At 35.6% G+C, this 14,946-nt stretch overlaps 1 protein-coding gene across 1 annotated transcript; it reads left to right on the forward strand.

The window, feature by feature from the left end:
- The first annotated feature begins 1,552 nt into the window (after positions 1–1,552).
- Positions 1,553–3,716, forward strand: LOC109214240 (calcium uniporter protein 4, mitochondrial-like). Its single transcript, XM_019378134.1, has 2 exons — positions 1,553–2,196; positions 3,048–3,716. The coding sequence occupies exons 1-2, from the start codon at positions 1,621–1,623 to the stop codon at positions 3,513–3,515; spliced, it is 1,044 nt and encodes a 347-aa protein (XP_019233679.1). The 5' UTR covers positions 1,553–1,620; the 3' UTR covers positions 3,516–3,716.
- Positions 3,717–14,946: the final 11,230 nt, after the last annotated feature.

The raw sequence follows: 14,946 nt of genomic DNA on the forward strand, positions 1-14,946 counted from the left end.
GGTCTAGATTTCCAACTCCTCGGAAAAATAGTCGAGATTAAACCCTTGCTATACTTGTTAAATACCTTAAATTTGAAGGTTTCTTTCTAATATAGGAGGATGAACGTACATGCTATATTAATTTTTTGCATTACATATATAACAATCTTTTATTTATTTTGCGTCGCTGTTAAAACGACATTCTATATCACATTAGATTTTGAAACAATTCAGTTCTGTTTACTCACTATCCCATGTTGTCAAATTAAAAGAAGAAATTAATGGTGAAGAACTAGTAGTATTACCATTGGTCCTCTTAAAAATTAGAACATTTGTCACCATTTGTACTTCCAGCTTGACGGCTGTATGCATGCGATGGCCACGAGGAAGTCATTTTTGGTTTTTCTCTGAACGTCATTCATACATCAACACGAAAGACTATTTTTAGAAAGCAAAAGGTCAGAAAATTAGTTATCGAAAATATCCAAGAATAGTTACTACTTCCTGTATTTTAGTTTCGATCTTCCTGTGCCCTACTACTTTATTTCCTGGAAATAGAAGTGACTCAGGTGAATTACTTGAGCAAGATACTCCCATCATTAATTATAATAATATTTTAAATGAATACTCGGTAAGAAGGGAACCTTGGAGCAACGGTAAAGTTTTTTCCCCGTGACCTATATGGTTATGAGTTCGAGCCGTGAAGGCAATAACTAATGCGAGCATTAGGGTAGGCTGTCTATATCATATACCTTAGGTACCCTTCCTCGAACTTTGTATGATGCGAGATGCCCCTCCCTCGAACTTTTGTATGAATGCGAGTGTCTTGTGTACCAGACGGCCATTATTTTTATTTTTTTTACTCGGTTAATTTAGTATTTAAAGAGTGTTCTAACTAGAGTAACAATTTCTAGAGTGTCCAATTATCGATTTTAATTTTTTTTTTTTTGGGTACGGTAGACTCGGTAATATGAAGAAATGTTAAACAACACTTGTATGCCTTAACATGTTTGGCTCAAAAAAAGGCATGAGTGCATGCAACCCACACGTAGTGGATGTTGATGGAAAATAAGCAAAAAAAGGTCTGGTCATGACTCACGCTATGCGTAATTTTTGACAATTATAAGTTATATTTAAATAAAAGGTTGAGTTAGTAATCTTGTTGTACAAAAAATTTACTAATTAGTATTAGTTTTACTTTTACCATCTTGGTTTGATTTTTAAAAAAATGAAGAAAAAAAACAGTTTAATAAAATAATATTACGATACCCATTTTTTGTATTTAAGTTAAATGCGCTGATAATATAAAGATTTAATAAATTTTAATATGCAATAATAGGTTAGTTACTATTTTTATCTGAAGACCAATTAATGCTTATCAAATATTCACGCTCATTACCTTATAAATTACACTCTCAATACATAGAAGGAAATATTTTTTTACACCATTATTCCATTTAATTGTAGAAGGAAATTTTTAATCAAGGAAAAAGAAAATAATTTCCATTTAAATATTCTAGTAATATTCTGTGTCTTCCTCCAGCTTAAAACACTATATAAATCCCATCCTTTACTTCTACTCAACACCATCACAAGTTTTCCGTTTCAATTCCCACACTTCACTCCTCAAAACTCATCAAAATGGCGCTTCGGCGGGCTTTAGCGAAACGCCTAAACATTACCCTGAAGAGGGACCCACTTCCATCGGTCACGGGTCTAGATCACGAGCCAACTAAAACCCGCAAAATATCGCCAGTTCCGGCGAAGTCGCCGGAGTCAATTGACTCCGCCTTATTCCGCCGGTTCCTCCAAAAAAGAGAAATCAACCATGCAGCTAGACTGCCGGAATTTTTATCTATTCCTATGGGAGATAAATTGAGAGAAAAATTAAGGTCTATTAATGTTACCGGAGAAAGGATTAGATTCGAAGGCCTAGCTCCACCTGCTCCGGCGACGGAGACGGCGGATTTTTCGGTGGAGACGATGGGAAGAATAACGGTGAATGATGCTAGGAAGATTTTGAGGTTTTCACAGTTGGAAAAAGTGAGATCGAGACTTAGAGAGATACCGATGAACTCCATTTCCTACTCTAAATTCGTTGAGATTTGTAGTGAAGTTTGTAGCAACAGAGAACAGGGTTTGGAGTTTGCAAAGATGTTGGACGAGTCAGGCAGCGTCATCGTTTTTGGTGACGTTGTTTTGCTCCGTCCCCATCAGGTAAAAGTTTTATACTTTCTTTATTTTGTGTCTTTATTAAATATATTATTTTACTATCATTTAATATTAGAAAGTCAAGCAGTTTATTGGATTATCTTTTCTGCTACAATATATATATATATATATATATATATATATATATATATATATATATATATATGACCTAATTACAATAACAACCACATGTCCGCAAAGGTTGGCTGAGTTGGTTGGGTGAGAGGTATCCCACAAATAGACCTGGGATCGAGTTCCCTTACTAGTATCCTCAATTAGAGCTCGCCATACAGGGTTTGTCTAGTGCGGTTTACATCTCTGATGTAGTTTACGAGCTACTACACAGTGATGTTGATTTTCCTCAAAAATTTTCAGAAAAAATAAAGAATACTCTCTCCGTTCCTGTTTATGTGAACCTATTTCCTTTTTGGTCCGTTTAAAAAAAATGACCCCTTTCTAAATTTGGAAACAATTTACTTTAAACTTACAATTCTATCCTTAATGAGAAGCTTTTATAACCACAATAGTACTCTGGCCCCTTTTTGACTTGTTAAGGACCATAAATTCTAAAAATCTTCATTTTTTCTTAAACTTCGTGCCAAGTCAAACAGATTCACATAAATGAGTAACAACATATCCAGTCTAATTTCACGGTGTGAGGTTTGAGAGAGTGATGTATACTCAAAACATTTGAGGGGTAATGTGTACGCAAACCTTAACCTTACCCGGTGAAGGTAGAGACGGTTTGCGATAGAAAAAAATTATATATTTATATATATGTGGGCAATTGTTTTATACTTTTTAAAATTTTAAGTATATAAATTAACTTATCTCGTGATGTGCTTGATGTGTTACAGGTGGCAAAATCAATGGACAAACTAATATCAGAATCCATAGCATCCCCAAACGACCCAAGAAGAAGAGAACTTGAATATATGGAAAAGCAAAAGGCCTTAATTGATCAAAAATCCCAATCACTAGTCAAAGGCGAACTTTATTGTGGGCTGGGCTTTCTAGTTATTCAAACATTGGGCTTTATGAGGCTAACATTTTGGGAGCTGAGTTGGGATGTAATGGAGCCCATTTGCTTCTTCGTTACCTCATTTCACTTTGCCCTTGCCTATGGATTCTTCCTAAAAACATCGAAAGAGCCTACTTTTGAAGGGTTTTTCCAAAGACGTTTTAAAGTGAAGCAAAAGAAGCTAATGAAGATTCATAATTTCGATCTTGAAAAATATAATAAGCTTCGAGAAGTATTTTATCCAACTTACTATAACCAACCATATTATGGTTTCTCGTCGAGTTCGATCATGCAAGAAGTCTAGTTTTTTGTACTATGCATGGTTAAGTATGTATATACTTGATTTTCTTGAAAAAATGGAGAGTAGGTAGAAGACGACATGATGATGATGATGATGAAAATTTCGTGATGTTGGATGTTAAATGTTATGTTTCCTCGAGTATGGAATGAGAAACTTAGAATTTAGATTATCAAAATTGACATCAATGCGATCTCTTTTGAATTACGATAGTATTCGCACATAATCTCTTAAACTTTCTTCTAATCTTGCAATTTATGGGAATGTAGTCACTTTCCAAACTCATTTGTTCGCTTTGGCCGAACAAACCTCACGGATTTATCTATTGACTATTGGGCTAACACAATTATCGAGCCTAAAAGCTTGCGTACCATTTGAACTTGTATTATACCTTATGTAATTTTTCACGCTCCTCTTTCATTCCGATGTGGGATTCGCTTAAGGTGATATGTGTACTCCTTCTTCAAAAGTTTGCAGACCTAAAAGCCTGTCAATCCAACTTAACCCGTTTTGTCACAAACATCACAAATGCTTTACTAAATAAGTACCTAAAAGCCAGTAAGTCATATTCAACCCGACCTCATCGGCTCGCCCTCCGTCGTCATCACAGATGCTTTACCAATTAAGTTTGAGTGATTTCAGAATTTTGAATTTATCAAATAATTTGACTTCTATTTCTGAAAGGAAAAAAAAAAAAAAAAGCAAGTGCTAAAGAAGATGTAATTAACATACTTTTGTCTTCATCATTATGATCCCATCTTTTTTCCTTGTTAAAAATACAAACACCAAAAGATATCTCTCTCTGCTCTAACTAATTCCCTCGCCACTTTGATCCCTCTCGGATGCACTCTTTATTTTCATTTACACGTTTGTTCCCAATTCTTTCCTCTCTTGTCTTTTTACACCCTCGTCTTTTCCTTATGTCTTCTTTCATAACTAATTCCACACATCACGACACTCAAAGAAATTAAGAAACATCCACGTGTCCATATCTCTCTCCCCTTTTCTTTTTTACTGATTTGAAGAATTAATTTAAATAGCAGCACATCCAATTGTTTAAAGTAAAAGTAGCCAGTCGGCATATAAGCAACTGGAAATGACACCTGGCAGTTATTTTTAAGCATATTATTTAAAATATATCTACACTTTACAATGTATTTAAAGATTAATCAATTTTGCTCAAACTTCAGGACACGACGTCCTAGAGTTAAAACCTCAAAATTCAAACTTCAGGATATCGTGTCCTAAAGTTCGAAAATTATTATCTGAAGTTCGAAATTTGTGTCCTGAATTTTAAATTAGTAGCTCAAAAATTCAGAACACTAAGCCCTGAATTTCCAAATTCAGGATACTTAGAGCCTGTTTGGGCATAAGAAACTTTTTATTTTCATTTTTTTTTAAAACAGTGTTTGGTTATCCAAATCTGACAATTTTTCCAATCTAACTTGAAAATGCATTTTCAAATTTAAAAAATCGGTGCCTCATCAGTTTTCCAATTGAAAATGGGAAGATTGCTAGCTTTTATTGCAAAATATGTTGAAAAAACGACATTCAAATATGTTGCAAAAATTATAACCAAACACAACTTCAACTTCAATTCAAATTTTAGTGAAATTCCAAATTTGAATTTTTTTTTTTTGGAGTTCAGATTGGCCAGTCAAGAACTCCTACATGCAGCAGATGAGAGTAGCAGAGATGAGGATGTTGAGATGGATGTGTGGGTGTACCAGGCGAGATAGAATTAGGAATGAAGCTATCCGTAACAGAGTGGGAGTAGCCTCCGTGGAGGACAAGATGCGGGAGTCGCGGCTGAGATGGTTCGGACATGTTAGGAGAAGAAGCATTGATGCCCCTGTCAGGAGGTGTGAGAGGTTGGCCATGGAGAGTTTGAGGAGGGGTCGAGGTAGGCCTAAGAAGTACTGGGGAGAAGTGATTATGCAAGACATGGCGCTGCTTCAGCTCACTGAGGACATGACACTTGATAAGAGGGTATGGAGGTCGAGGATTAAGGTAGAAGGTTAGTTGGTAGTTTATAGTGTTCACCGATAGGCTTAGTAGCATGCATTTCCCTTCATATTCTTTGATTTTTATTACGGTATGTGGTTTTGTCCGCCTCAGGTATTGTATTCCGTGTTGCTATTATTGGATACTGTTTTCCTTCCTTGCTTCCCTCTTCTTCTTCTTGCCCTTCCTGAGCCGAGGGTCTATTGGAAACAGCCTCTCTACCTGCATTAGGTAGGGGTAAGGTCTGCGTACAGACTACCCTCCCCAGACCCCACATGTTGGGATTAAACTGGGTTTGTTGTTGTTGTTGGAGTTCATGTCCAAATGCCTACTTAGCTCTTAAGTTTGGGTATATTGGCTCATTTTTACATACATTGTAAATTGGAGATATATTTTAAATAATGGGCTTAAAAGTGGCTATTGCTGCACTGCACCCTATAAATAATATATAATTCATGGCGAATAATTATATATAACCAGTGTGCATTCTATGTTAACTGATTAAGAAATGTAAACCATGAATCCGACCAACTATTTACGTAAAGATCTATATAATATTCTCGAACTTCTTCACCACGAAAATTTCACAACCCCACCTCCCTCTAAAACACTCTCCAACCAGCAAACGAGCTGAAAAAAAGGCATAAATAGAGAATCATTTTCATTGCAAAAACAAAAAAACAAAAAAAAGAGCTTACCTATACACTCTCTCGATACTCTAATTGCTTCTTATTTAATAGTATCTCATTGACTTTTGAACATAAAAGTTGCACTACCAAAGTGCTTAACATCATTTTCATTACTTAGCAGTTCATATCACCTTTCAACGGGGTCCTCTATTAATGTCTCTAATTTTAATTATATGTGATTGTATTTGGTTCAACATGAAGTTTAGAATTTCAACTTGATTTTCTATCATTTCATCAACTGCGGAATATATGATTTTTTCTTCGATATAGAAAAATATGTTAATGCAAAAGTTACTTAACCTAAAATTAGTTTCATAGGTCAAATTAGTTAAATTTGTATTTTTAGGGCACAAACAATCGATTTGACTCACTTTCTCTAATATAAATAATAAAAATTGATATCAACAGCAAGTAAAGAAATCAAATATAAAGAAATTGAAAGACAATTCTTATTGATCAAGATAGCTCCTTTTCCGGATCACTTTCTGATTGATTCGAGCACAATGCAGTGACATAGAGGGAATTGTAAAATGATTTCTCAGATGGGAGAAATGGGACTTATATAGCAAGATTATTCGCAGTCGTTCTCCTAAAAATATTATGGTATAGCCAGTTTTCACATTGGTTAATGAAAAATAGTCAGCGTTTACCAAGTCAATGAAAAATAGCCACTATTTTGCTGCAACAGGGACCGGTCCAGTATAATATACGGGAGTTCTGGTGCATTTGTGTACGAACTCCAGCATATTATGCTGGACCGGTATACTTTGCTAACTCCTGTAAAATTTGCGGGAGACTGGAGCACCAGTGCTCCAAACTCCAGTATATTATACTGGATAATTATACTTGCTGGAACTCCCGTAAAATTTGCGGGAGTTCCAGCATAATTATGCTTGAACTCCCGTAAGATTTGCGGGAGTTCCAGCATAGTTATCCTGGAACTCCCGTAAAATTTACGGGAGTTCCAACATACTTAAGCTGGAACTCCCGTAAAATTTGCGGGCGTATTTTTTCGGATTTTGAACAGTGTTTTCGCTCAGATTTAAAGTGGCTAAATTTCGATGACTTTTGAAACTTGGTTATTTTTCAACGACCGGTGGTAAATCTGGCTATTTTTGAATTTCTCCCAATATTTCGCCTACCGATTAATTCTCAACTTGGCTAATCTCAGACTAGCCCTTTCCACGATCTTTTAATATTCCTGACACGTGTCAAGTTTGATTAATCCACGTGGTGAGTCTATTTTTTACCAATACAAAATTAACCATTTTTTTTTCTTCTGAAACTTAACCTTAAATTCTTAAAAATTGTAGAATTAGAAAAGATTATTACTATTTTGTAGAGACATACGAAATATATAGACTGTCGTATAGATTGAGAATTGGCAGAATGTGTGGGATATGCGAGAAGCCCATAATAAACATGATCATGACTTGGGCTGGGGCTGCAGCGCATGGCAGCTCTAGGATTGAGAAAAAGAAAATTTTTCATAAAGCACCATCTTTTAGGTCTAATTAGCCATTTATAGATACCTTTTGTTATATTACGTGTTATAGATACCTTTTATGTTTTTATACAATGTATTTTATGTATTTAAGCTGTTGTATTCATTAATACAACAAAAAAATAGGCGTAAAAACGGGAATTCCAGCTAAGTTTGACAGGTATTTAGCTGTATTCAAGCGACATTAACCTTAAATACAGTAACGTATCTGCGCAAAATCTGGAAAGTTAAACTGGTTAAAAACGGAAGGAAATCAAATCACATGATATTCTCCTAATTTAACTCAACGAACTAAAGCTTCTTGGTGAGTAAATACTGCGCCACTTCTCTTTTCATCTGCTTCACTGCCACTTCCTTCTTGTTCTTCAACAATTTCAACCTTGATGACGCCAGCTTTAACGACGTCTTACTGCATCAAATTTCACAATGATCAATATGAATACGCCTACCACATAAATTCAAATCAACCAACAGCTATGGGGAGTTGACCAAAATTACCATTTGGCGGAATTGAAGCTCTTGGTGAGCATTTCTTTTGAACTTCTTAAAAAATTCGACTTTCTCTCCAATACGACTTCCTCGAAGAAGTTAGGAAGATGTTTGGACGTTGGAATTGTAGTAACCGCAAAGAAGCTACACAGACATACACGACTCTTGGAAAAATCGTGTATGAATATATATAGTTGAAGTATTTTTATACAATAAATATATATGAACTATACAGTTGAGTATAACTGAATATAGATGAGTACTAAAAAATACAACTAGATACAGCTAATGTATTATTATGAAATAATACAGTTGAGTAGCACTGTTAGTAAATGAATACACCAAAATACAACTGAATATAGCTGAATAATACACTTAAATACAACTAACTACCGCTGAATAATACACTTAAATACAATTGAGTACATCTGAACATAATTGACTACGTACAACCTGTTTAATACACATGAAATTGTGTTCTTTAATATGTATTATCTGAACTTGAAAGATACATCTGAATGAATGCTGCTGAATAAAACTGAATACAACTGAATACAGCTGAATAATACACTTAAATACAACAAACTACTGCTGAATAATACACTTAAATACAACTGAGTACATCTGAATATAACTGACTACGTACAACCTGTTTAATACATATGAAATTGTGTTCTTTAATATGTATTATCTGAACTTGAAAGATACATCTGAATGAATGCTGCTGAATACAACTGAATTTGACAGTTAAATACAATTGAATACAACTGAAACCAGAAAAAAATACAGCTGAGTTCTTTTATATAACCTACCATCAGCATACAACTGAGTATAGATGAGTACTAAAAATACAACTGGATACAGCTGATGTATTATTATAAAATAATACAGTTGAGTAGCACTGTTAGTAAATGAATACACCAAAATACAACTGAATATAGCTGATATTTTTTTGGCAGCAACTTCCTTTACATGACACATGAAGAATCATTCATAGGTTTTTTCCTCTTTGAAGCAACTGGATTTTTTGTTTCTTTTGAAGATTTCTCAACTTGGACTTCTTTCGACTTGTCATTGTGTAATTTAGTTCTTCTCTCTGAATCTGTAGTTGCTGATAAACCTGCAAAATCCGACTCCGCTTGAGTTATTTGTAACGAGAAAGAGGGCCCATCAAAATTGAGAATTTTGGTGGGTATACCTCTGGTTATCATCTTGTGTGGCGTTGAATCCGCCATTGGAGAGAAAAACCAAAGCTTCCTGGTGAGTAAACAATACCAATGGTTATTGTTTCAGAAATTTATGAAAAATCGGTATAAAGCGAGAAGATAGACGCTGATGATATGCTATTCTTCAGTTATATCAAAATCGAAGATAAATACTTACCAGGCGTATATAAATCGCTAGTAAAACAGTGATTCCGTGAAGATTATGAATGTGGGATTGATAATGGCGGATAAATAGAGATTTGGGTGGGAGAAGAGTTAAGAAACGTGGGTTTGTGGGAGAAGAGAGTAAAGTGTATGCAAAAAGAGAGAGAGTGAACGTGGTTAGAGCAGATATGCGGTAATTATGTGAGAGAAAATACTAAAAAGGAGAGAGAAAAATATTATTTAGCATATATGGTGCCTTAAATATAGGATGTAACTATATTTAGATATTTTGCTATAAAGGATAAAAGGTATTTATAGGATGTAATATTTTAAAATGGTATTTATTTAAAATAAATAGGGTACTAAGATTTTCTATAGGGTGTAAAATTTCCTTGAGAAAACTACCTTGTATGGCCGTTGAAAAAAAGTATTAGCCCAAAGTTTTGCACGTAACCCGAAATGTCCAGTCGGATACAAATAATATCAAGTTGTAGCCCATTGGATAAAACCAACAGATAAAAGACAAAAGTAAATTTTGGTACTAACTTTTTTATCTTGCCTAGATATTTTTCCTTCCCAACACCAAATTGTTTTCTCTTTCTTACGCATCACACTTGACTTTTTACTCTTTCTATATTTGTTTACTTCTTTTCTTCAATTCTTTTAATTCTAACACCTTTTTTCTCTCTCTTACTTTTACTTTTATTAATGATATATATATATATATATATATATATATATATATATATATATATATATATATATATATATATATATATATATATATATATATATTATGTAGTGATTGAACACAATTAGTAAACACAAATATGTAATTGAAATAATCGTCAAACAACATGTTACTTCATTAAAACTGAAATTAATTCACATGCAAGACAAATAAGCATAAATAAAGCAAAACAGAATACTTCATTGATGTAAATACAATCTACTAAGCACATTAATTTCTTGGTTGCACCAATTTAACGTAACTACATTACTTACATTAATCCTAAAGCCACATAAACTAAAAAAAACCACGTAAAACAGCAAAGTATATGTCCGTCACACGTGCCACCTATATAAAAGCCACACCAGTTGTACTTTTTTAGAGGACAAAAACTAGTGAGTGCCTCGTTGATCTCTATGTAGCCCATACTCACCACTTCTCTTTTGAACTTTCTTGAGAATAACACCAAACAGTACACACACAAAATAACAAAAAAACTTAAGGAGAGAGAAACAATTCAATCTCTCTCCCTCTCTCTCTCTTTCTGTCTTTAAGCTTATCAGTTACCTCTATCCATATCCAAGAACATCAATGGGCGAGGTTTGCTTTGCTCTTTACCCCATTTCGTTTTTTTTTTGGTTTTTTTGTTTGGAATTTCTGATTTTTTTTTTGGGTATAGGAAGAGAAGAAGAAACCAGAAGAAGTGACACAATTTATAGTGACGGTGGTTAGCAATCTTTAAATTGAAACAAGAAATTAAGCCCTCTGTGGTTGGTGCTAAGAGGTCTGTTCTGTATTGGGTGTTTTCTACCACATTGCAATTGGAGATTGAGCATCATTTGGTCTTGAGTTAGCAGTGATTTTAGAGTTCCTGAGTTGTGCCAATGGTCATGGCTTTATGTATGTATAATACGACGGCATTGAAGATCTCAAATTCCTGCTTCTTATCTTAGATTTTATTTTTCTATTTTGGAACTTGGGTTGGAATTGGAGAAGAGCGGTTTTTGGATGAAGGAGGGGACTGTACTTTCGTGATAGTTGGGTCGGTGGCCAGCCTTTTAATTAGTTTTGGGCTATAAAATGCATACAGCAATTTGTGGCCACCAGCTGATATTAGTTTCTAGCGGCTGGCCATAAATGAAGTTTTCTCGAGGATTCGGGTGAATTCAAACAGCCAGATTTACAAGTGGTAGTTAAAAAATAGCCACAGTTTCAAAAGTAATCGAAATTTAGCCACTTTTCATGTAAAGATAAATCTGAACAAAAACACTGTTCAAAATCCGAAAAATATTACAGTATAATATACTGGAGTTCCAGTATAATATATTGGACTTCCAGTATAATATACTGGAGTTCCAGTTGTCACGACCCAAAATCCACTAAGGGTCGTGATGGCGCCGGACACCGCTGTTAGGCAAGCCAACCATAAATACTTAATTAAATTCTCGTTTAAATAATTGTGAAAACTATAATTTTCCTTCAATTTGGCTAGTAAAAGATAATCTTTACAAAATAAATAAAAGTATGTTTAGAAGTTAATACAGAATACCCATAATCATCCCAGAACCCGGTGTCACAAGTGCATGAGCAGTTTCTAGGAAATAATGTTATACAACAACTGTCCGGAATACAAATTGGACAGAAAAGAAAATACGGTACAATACTCTGAAGGAGACTCTGCTGGCTGCGGGTCGTCTCAAGAGGTGCAGCTCACCTAAGTCTCTGTATCAACCATGCCGCTGCGCCTAACTAGGCCACTAGACATACATGTGCATGTGCAACAGAAATGCACAGCAAGTGTAGTATGAGTACAAAAATAACGTGTACCCAGTAAGTATCCCGTCTAACCTCGAAGAAGTAGAGACGAGAGGTCGACTTCGACACTTACTAGTGGTCCAATAAGAATATATTAATAATGCGAATAATCATGGATTTATTAAGAACGGCAGTAAACTCAAGTAAGTCAAGAAACAAGTAAACATTTTTTATATTTAGAAGTCTCCAAATTCGTAATCCATTATTTATCAATTTATCTCAGACTAGGGAGGCAATATCAATTTGTAAATCTCAAGCAAGCATTACAAGTATGCGCAAATCATGCCGAGGTCGTACGACCCGATTCAACAAATATTTAAACTGTGCACTGCCAGAGGGTCGAATGGCGCGAATCATAAATGCATCTATTACCCCGCTCGCGAATCATACATGCAACGCGGTCAAATATATATAATAGAGTTACCCCGCTCGCGAATCATACGTGCGCAGGTACTCATAGATACACACATTCAAACAGTCAACTAAGAATTCATCAAAAAATATTTATCCAAGGAAAAGTCAATTCTCTTTTAACGATTTAAGAAAATGAGGTTTAACCCTTTTTAGAAATTCTTTTACCAATTTGATATGATTTAGGCAATTTCAGTTGTCAATAAGATTACAAATATTTCAGGTATAGCATGCTTTTGGGTCCTAGACTACCCGGACTTAAACATAATAGTAGCTACGCACGGACTCTGGTCATCTCGTGCGTGCGTAGCCCCCACAAATAGGAGCACATAACAAATTATTTCACCTATGGGGACAATTCCCTCTTACAAGGTTAGAAAGGAGACTTACCTCGCTCCTAAGTTCCATAACCGGCATTCCACGCCCTTTCGAAGACTCAAACTGATGCACAACGTTTTAAAACTAGCCAATAATTAAGTAAACCCATTAATACATATTCAATTACTCATAATAATCCAATTTATAGCAATCCCTAACCCCGATCGAAAAGTCGACAAAAACGCCCTCGGGCCCACGTGCCCGGATTCTGAAATTTTTCGAAGATAAAGTTTACCCACAACCTCACGAACTCAAATATATAATTGGCTCTCAATTTCATGTCCAAAATCGTGGTCAAAATCCAAGAATACAAATTTCCTAGGTTTTCTTCAAAATCCCAAAATTTCTACTAATTTACATGATTTTCCATGTTAAAATCTAGATATAATCCAAGTAATTAACTTGCAATAGGTGGGAATCACTTACCTTGACATGGATGATGAAAATGGAGCTCCAAAATCGCTCCTAGGTCGGCTCCCATGGAGGAAATGAGATGAAATGAACCAAACCCATTTCTTTACACTTATACACTGCCCAGACGACTCTTCTTCGCGTTCGCGAGAACCCCTTCACGTTCACGGAGAAGAAAATTTCCAAAAACCATTTTCCAAACTCTTCTCAGACAGCCTCTAGTATAAACTAATGGCCATAACTTTTGTACAAAACTCCAAATGAAAAATCGTTTAATATTTTGAAAACTAGACACCAAGATCTACAACTTTCATGTTTTGGTCATCTCCCAATTCCTTATAGATTTTGAGATATAAGCTGCCAAAGTCAGCCCTGTGCAACACAAATTTCTTCTTCATCTTCCCCGACATCCTGTAGTGTACCAGCCATAATTTTTTGTACACAAATCCAAATGCTAAATGGTTTACTTTTCTGAAAATTGGGCACAAAGGGATACAACTTTTATTTTTGGATCATCTCCAAATTCCTTATAGATTGCGAGATATGAGCCTCCGAAGTCAGACCTGTGCAACAGAGTTTTCCTTCTTCGCGAACGCGAAGAACAGAGTCCCTGAAGCCAAATCCTTCTACGCGAACGCGAAGAACAATACCAGACACCAGCATCAGCTATTGCAAAACAGCCCGAAATGATCTGAAACCACCCCGAAACACACCTGAGGCCTCCGGGGCCTTGTCCAATCACACAAACCAGTCCCATAACATAAGACGGACCTACTCCAGGCCTCAAATCACATCAAACAACATAGAAATCATGAATCGCACCCCAATTCATGCTTAATGAACTTTAGAACTTCAAACTTCTACATTCGATGTCGAAACCTATGAAATCACGTCCGATTGATTTCATATTTTGCACACAAGTCACATTCGACATTACAGACCTACTCCAACTTTCGGAATTGGATTCCGACCCCGATATCAAAAAGTCCACTTCCAGTCAAACTCCTCAAAAACCTTCAAATTTCTATCTTTAGCCAAATGACTCCAAAATGACCCACGGACCTCCGAATTCACTTCTGACCGCGCTCCCAACACCAGAATCACCATACGGAGCTATTCCCAGACTCGGAATCCCAAACGGACATTGATAACACTGAAATGCACTTCAACCCAAACTTATGAAATTCTTCCAAAAATGCTAACTTCCACAATAGGTGCCGAAACGTTCCCGGGTCTTCTAAAACCCGATCCGGACATACGCCCAAGTCCGAAATCATCATACGAACCTGCTGGAACCTTCGAATCCTGATTCCGAGGTCGCTTACTCAAAAATCCAATCTTAGTCAATTCTTTCAACTTAAAGCTTCCGAAATGAGAATTCTCTTTCCAAATCAACACCGAACTTCCCGAAATTCAATTCCGACCATGCGTAATAGTCATAATACCTGAAGTGAAGCTGCTCATGACCTCAAACTGCTGAATGACGCCCTAGAGCTCAAAGCAACCGATCGGGTAGTTACACCAGTATAATATACTGGTCCAGCATAATATGCTGGAAGTTCATACACAGGTACTCCAATCTCCAATATATTATGCTGGAACTTTTCGTGTGTTGAAGTTCCAGCATAATATGCTG

The sequence above is a fragment of the Nicotiana attenuata genome, unplaced genomic scaffold (genome assembly GCF_001879085.1).
Source record: "Nicotiana attenuata strain UT unplaced genomic scaffold, NIATTr2, whole genome shotgun sequence".
In the NCBI taxonomy this organism is placed as follows: domain Eukaryota; kingdom Viridiplantae; phylum Streptophyta; class Magnoliopsida; order Solanales; family Solanaceae; genus Nicotiana; species Nicotiana attenuata.

Excerpts from the sequence above, each read along its gene's own strand:
- LOC109214240 (XM_019378134.1), top strand. The coding sequence starts at position 1,621 with ATGGCGCTTCGGCGGGCTTTAGCGAAACGCCTAAACATTACCCTGAAG. Across the intron at positions 2,197-3,047 it reads TTTTGCTCCGTCCCCATCAG|GTGGCAAAATCAATGGACAA; the intron begins GTAAAAGTTTTA and ends GATGTGTTACAG.